This window comes from Cnephaeus nilssonii (genome assembly GCF_951640355.1).
Source record: "Cnephaeus nilssonii genome assembly, chromosome: 14".
NCBI lineage: Eukaryota > Metazoa > Chordata > Mammalia > Chiroptera > Vespertilionidae > Cnephaeus > Cnephaeus nilssonii.
Genome location: NC_137085.1, coordinates 41,670,777 through 41,676,776, shown reverse-complemented (window position 1 = coordinate 41,676,776; position 6,000 = coordinate 41,670,777). Strand labels below are relative to the sequence as shown.

General features: G+C 43.1%; 1 protein-coding gene across 2 annotated transcripts in view; it reads left to right on the top strand.

Moving 5' to 3' along the window:
- The first annotated feature begins 1,535 nt into the window (after nucleotides 1–1,535).
- The window catches only part of LOC307111047 (guanine deaminase-like), a 77,355-nt gene continuing 72,890 nt past the window's right edge, over nucleotides 1,536–6,000 (top strand). The window contains exon 1 of one of the 2 annotated variants that reach the window (XM_079790742.1): nucleotides 1,536–1,609. In XM_079790742.1, the coding sequence (XP_079646868.1) occupies nucleotides 1,562–1,609 (48 nt within the window). In that variant the 5' untranslated portion in view covers nucleotides 1,536–1,561. Of the gene's footprint in view, nucleotides 1,614–6,000 lie in introns of both variants that reach the window. The other variant, XM_079790743.1, reaches the window with a different exon arrangement.

Sequence of the window (6,000 nt, the reverse complement as noted above, 5' to 3'; positions counted from 1 at the left end):
GCTTTTGATTTATGCCAAGTGTTTGTGGGTGTGTTTTTTTTTCTTCTCATTTCTTGTGTGTGTGTGTTTGTGTGTGTGTGTGTGTGTGTGTGTGTGTGTGTATGTGTGTGTGTGTTGAGGGAAGGGAAGCAGAAATAAATAAAAAAACATAAAATACGTGATGATGGATATAATCAATGCAATGGCAGATGTAGGATGGACTATGGAATAGAGTCGTTAAGTGCAGGGGTTTGCTACTAGCTTGGTGGTGGGGGAAGGTTACTTTAAGAGCTGACAATGGAAGTAAACCAGAAACAAGAAGCGCTGGCCATGTGAGACCCGCAGGAGGCATGAGGGGCAGAAGGAGCAGCATGTGCAAAGGCCCTGAGTAGAAACCAGCTGGTTTTCTGGGAGGAACTTGGTGAAGAACCGTGTGGGTGCAGTGTGGGAAAGGAGTGTGGACCTAGAAGCATTCTTGGCAGCACCCAGTCCAAGCTCCATTTTCACAAAGGACGGTGATAAGGATGCTGAGGCCCACCTCATGGACCATAGTCTCCTGACTCCTCACCCAGCACTTTTCCCACCACGCCACGTCACACTGCCATCCCTAGCTAGCTGGCTAGAGTATTTCTTTTCTCCCCTTTGTACAACTGCAAACAAATCAAAGAGATTAACTTAGATATGAGAAAGAGCAAAATTGTAATTGTCTGTGGATGGACAGAAGGACCAACATATTGACCTCAAAGTGAAGAGAGGTACTTTGGGGTCCAAATTAACCTCCAGTGGAGGTGGTGGTGGGGGGACTCCTAGCAGTCCTGCAGGACATGCTCCAGACCATCAGGTTAGGACAAATTCTGCCGATGACAGAAGCTGAAAATGAAACCTGTGTGTCTGCTCTAACTGACCTTTCACCTGTGCCTCAACTTGTGCCAGGTCAGAGTGTGTGGGTGCCACAGATCGAATAGTGCAAGCGTTGTCCACCAACAGCCCTTAGAGCCTACGGGAGAGAGAAAACAGGCAAGTGCACAGGTGTGCCGACTAAAGAAGGGTGGAGGCGGTTGGGGGGACAGAGCACAGAAACACGTTTAGTGACCAATTCGAGGTCCGGGGCTGGAACCCTGACTCCTCCAGCTCCTTCCTTCATCTCCTGCCCCCTGGGTGGGTGACAGCCACCACGGATCCACAGAACTGCAGCGTGAGCCGTGATTTTGGAAACTCAAAGAGTTAATATATCAAAAACTAACGCAGTGGAGAAGGGATGGACCACACCCATGTTAGCAGTGAGCCAACTTAAGGGAGAAACAGGAGATTGGTATAAAAAATACAGGGAGCCAGCCCATGGGCGTGGCCTGCAGGGGGTAGGTGATCTCCAGAAAAGCAGGGGCAGGAGGAAGCTGTAGCCAGTGCATTTTCAGCAGTAACCTCAGCCCTGGGAGATTTTGCTGAGCCTCTGCCTGGTGTGTCCCTCTTGGCCTGTGGACCCCCACTGAGCTTGACCTCTGTCATGTGTGACCCCAAGAAGCCGCCGCAGCTGGCCCACATCTTCCGAGGGACGTTTGTCCACTCCACCTTTATCTCCCCAATGGAAGTGCTGCGGGATTACCTCCTTGGAGTGAGCAAAAGAGGCAAAGTAAGTGGGAACAGGGTCTGTGCAGCCAGAAAGGCGGGTGGGCGGGCAGAAGGAATCCCATGTAGTGCCCTGCGAGCCCCGAGCTCACTGGGTGCAGAGCGAGTGCCAGCTCCAGAGTTGAACTTGAGGGCTTGGCTGCGGGGGAAGCCTGAAGAATCCTGGCTGCCAGGGAGCAGCGTGTTCCTAGAAGCCAAACAGGTGTCCCAGAGCCCGGAGCCATTGGTGCGGCAGCCGTCCAGGCTGTCGAGGAATGGGGAGCGAGGCTGTGCCCTCGCAAATCCTAAGAGATAATTACCAGACTAGAACCTTGTATATCAGGTGCCTGGCATAGGCTAGGGCGCTGTGTCAATGTCTTGTGAAAGGAATAACAGAGGAGAAATTTGATCAGTGTTCTTTAGTCCTCTCAGTGCAGAGAATAAGCAAAGTACTAATTTCATTCATGTGGTCATTCAACAGACAATATACTTACTAATGATTCAAACTAAACTTGGAATTCTAAAAGGATAGTCTTTGAGAAATTATGCACTCCTCTCCCCCAACAAACACCCAGAGCCATTTGCATCGAAGTAAGTAGTTCCATTTTAAAGTGTAAAATGTCTCCTACCTGTGTATCTTCCACACTTTCTTTTCCAAAATAAGATTTCTACAAACAACATGGGTAACTTGATGTCCAATATTTATTGTTCCATATTCATCGGTGCTCACTGTAGTGGCCTGGCCATTTTGATAAGTGAAAGAGGCATTCCATTTATTTAGAAGAAAAAAAAGTTAGCTGGGAATGGGATATTTTTTAGCTTTCCCCCACCAGATTGTTTAGCAAAAGTACAGGTGTTGTGACTTGTCAGCTTGAAGATGCTATTCCTGTCTAAAGGTTCTTCCGAGTCAGTGAGAGTTTTGAATAATGACTCTTACATTTGGGGATAACTAGACCCTGTTTTCTTATGGTGCTTTAAAAATATATTCTTTGTGCGTGTTGAGGGAGCCTGCTCTTATATTTCCAAGGTAATCGAACTCTCAGAGCTCTTCCTAATGGGGAGATTCCCATAAACCCCCAGACTGATGAATTATTGCCTTGAGTACTTTACCCCAAAGTTTCAGGGAACCCTTAGACTCAATAAAAGTCCCAGGAATCCAATGGAAAGAGACTGCTAAGCTGGGGAAAGGCTAGAGGAGTTTTCCTAACCACAAGGAGCTGGTCAACTCTTAGGATTCTTTTTTTTTTTTAATTAATTTCCCGTATCCTGAATTTTAATTGGTAGGGTAGCAGGCAAGAGAGTGAGTTTGAGGACTGGGTTTCACCAGTGGAGAGGAATAAGAAAAGGAAGTAATTTATCCAAAAAAAAGTTACCTTTGCTAGGTTTTGTACAGAAGAAGAATAAAAGTCCCGAACATGCAATTAGTAGTTGAGTGAGGAAGTCTATCCTAACTACGGAACATACTGAAGTAATAAATTTAGAAAAATGCCATTTCCCCACAAGATAACATTAACTAGGAATTGAATGCAAAGGTGAGTTCATCAAGTGGCTTCAATTTGTGGTATAAAATGCCCCAATCACTGAATTGGTAACTGTTTACAACTCTGCTCCTACCTACAAAGCAGTTGATTTCTGACTGCATACAAGGATAATGTGCCATAGATAATGTGTCAAGACTTGATTTCCCTCATTTTCAAAGGGTGAATGCCTCTATTTTAGAGTTGCTGGGATAAATATCTTATTTACTGAAAAATTATATTTCCATGAAATAAATATGAGGAATCACCATGGTCTTTACATTTTTACTGAGCTCTGAAAGCTGTTTTCACCCGTGTGATGAATCAGAGCCACTGAGGGGTGCTTGTTACAGTGCTGGGTCCTGGGCATCATCCTCTGAGAATCCGAATCTGTAGGCCTGGAGGGGGCCCCAGGAAGTGGGTTCCAACAAAGGGACCAGGAGGTTCCAACCCAGGTCATGGGTGGGTTACACGTTGGGTAACCACAGTATGTAGGTTGTGTGATAGAGTCAGTTGTGTCAGGTCTTGGGAGCTTAGTTCTCCACTTCGAGTTCAGGACTGGCGTAGCATCTCAGAGAGAGGAGATGTGACTTCCTCTGTTCCTCTCTGTCTCCCTTCTAGACCTCATCCCTTATTTCATATAAATTCATTTTGGCCCAGAGAATGGCAATGACTCACTACTTTTAGTGAGTTAATTAAAGCTCATTCAAAATTAGGTTAACTAAAATTAATTCTCTAGTCAATATTTAGTACTGAGCATTTTCAATTCAGAGTTAGTTTCTGTACTCAAGTGACATGTAGCTTTTCAAAAGAAAGACCCAGCCTGTATAATTAATTTGCAGATATTTAATTAATCATGAGACACTGTGTGCTCAAATATTACTAAACTGCCTAATTCCACATGCAACAGGGTCAGGTTGACTTTAAAGATACATAAAGATGCTTTCAGTCTTTTAAAATATTTTATTGATTTCATAGAGTAAGGGAGAGGGAGAGATAGAAACATCAATGATGAGAGAGAATCATTGATCGGCTGCCTCCTGCACTCCCCACACTGGGTCTTGAGCCTGCAATCCGGGCATGTGTCCCAATGGGGAATTGAACAGTGACCTCCTGGTTCATAGGTTGACGCTCAGCCACTGAGCCACACCTGCCGGGGAAGATATTGGCCTTTTAATGAACACTTACATGGAGGTAAGAACAAAAAAAGAGAATCATTTGGGGGGTAATATTCTGCGGTGGCAGGAGAAAGTCTTATGGAGAAACAGAAACCTGGGTTCAAGTTTGGTCTTTACTCTTTACCTGCTCACTTACAACCTATGTGAATTTGATCAAGTTATTAACAATTTATTTCCAAGTAATCTTATGTATAAAATATTACTATAGTCTACCTCATAGGTTGGCAAGAATGGCTCTCCTTGTACTATGTAAAAGATACAGCAAAAATCAAAGAATAGACTTGAAAACTGAGAGGGGAAAAATGCTCATTGCTGTCTTCATCTAGCACAGATCTTTTTTAGATTTTTGAGTAGTTGTATGCAAAGGAGATTTTTATAAATTAAATATTATAAAAATATATTGGGCCAAGGGTCAGGATACCTGAACTAGAGAAGGGATTCTTTTATTCAAAGGACTGTGTGATCATGGCTACTCAGGATCCTTTGTGGGTCTTTCTTCCTCACTCATCTGTGAAATGGGTATGGGACGTGCTCCTCCAGAAAGAATTTTTATTTTCTTCTGTAGGGACTATTGGGATCACATGCATTTCAGCAGAGCTTATTATTTATGTCTCCTCTCTCAGCTTAGAGCCTCTTTTTAGTTTTCCCTTTAAAAAACACACACAAAACTTTTATACTTTTCCTATGTTCTGCAAGTGCTACCTAAAAAGTCATATGCAGAATATAGCTATAATGTAGCTGGAGGGCCCTTCAGAGTATCTTGCCCATTATATTTATGGCAGCAGAAATTGCTAACATTACTGAATGCTTATTCTATGCCAGGCATTCTTTTGAGCACTTGTGTTATTCAATGGCACAACAACTTTATGAGGAAGGTAGTATTTTTATTTTTTTAAATAAATCTTTATTGTTCAAATTATTACAATTGTTTCTCCTTTTTGTTTCCCCACAGCTCCCCTCCACCTGGTTCCCACCCCACGCCCTTGCCCTTACCTCCCCCCTGCTGTCCTCATCCATAGGTGTATGATTTTTCTCCAGTCTCTTCCCATACCCCACACAGACATCCTTTTCCCCCTGAGAATTATCAATCCAATCCCATTCTATGCCCCTGATTCTATTATATTCACCAGTTTATTCTGTTCTTCAGATTTTTAACTCACTTGACTTTTAGATTCACTTGTTGATTCATAATTTTTATCTTTACTTTTTTTCTTCTTTTTCCTCTTTTTTAAAGAATATCTTTCAGCATTTCATATAATACTGGTTTGGTGGTGATGAACTCCTTTAGCTTTTTCTTATCTGTGAAGCCCTTTATCTGCCCTTCAATTCTGAATGATAACTTTGCTGGGTAGAGTAATCTTGGTTGTAGGTTCTTGCTATTCATCACTTTGAATATTTCTTGCCACTCCCGTCTGGCCTGCATAGTTTCTGTTGAGAAATGAGCTGATAATCATATGGGTGCTCCCTTGTAGGTAACTAACTGTTTTTCTCTTGCTGATTGTAAGATTCTCTCTTTGTCTTTTGCCCTTGGCATTTTAATTATGATGTGTCTTGGTGTGGTCCTCTTTGGATTCCTTTTTTTGGGGATTCTGTGTGCTTCCTGGACTTGTAAGTCTATTTCTTTCACCAGGTGGGGGAAGTTTTCGGTCATTATTTCTTCAAATAGGTTTTCAGTGTCTTGCTCTCTCTCTTCTTCTGGCACCCCCATAATTCTGATGTTG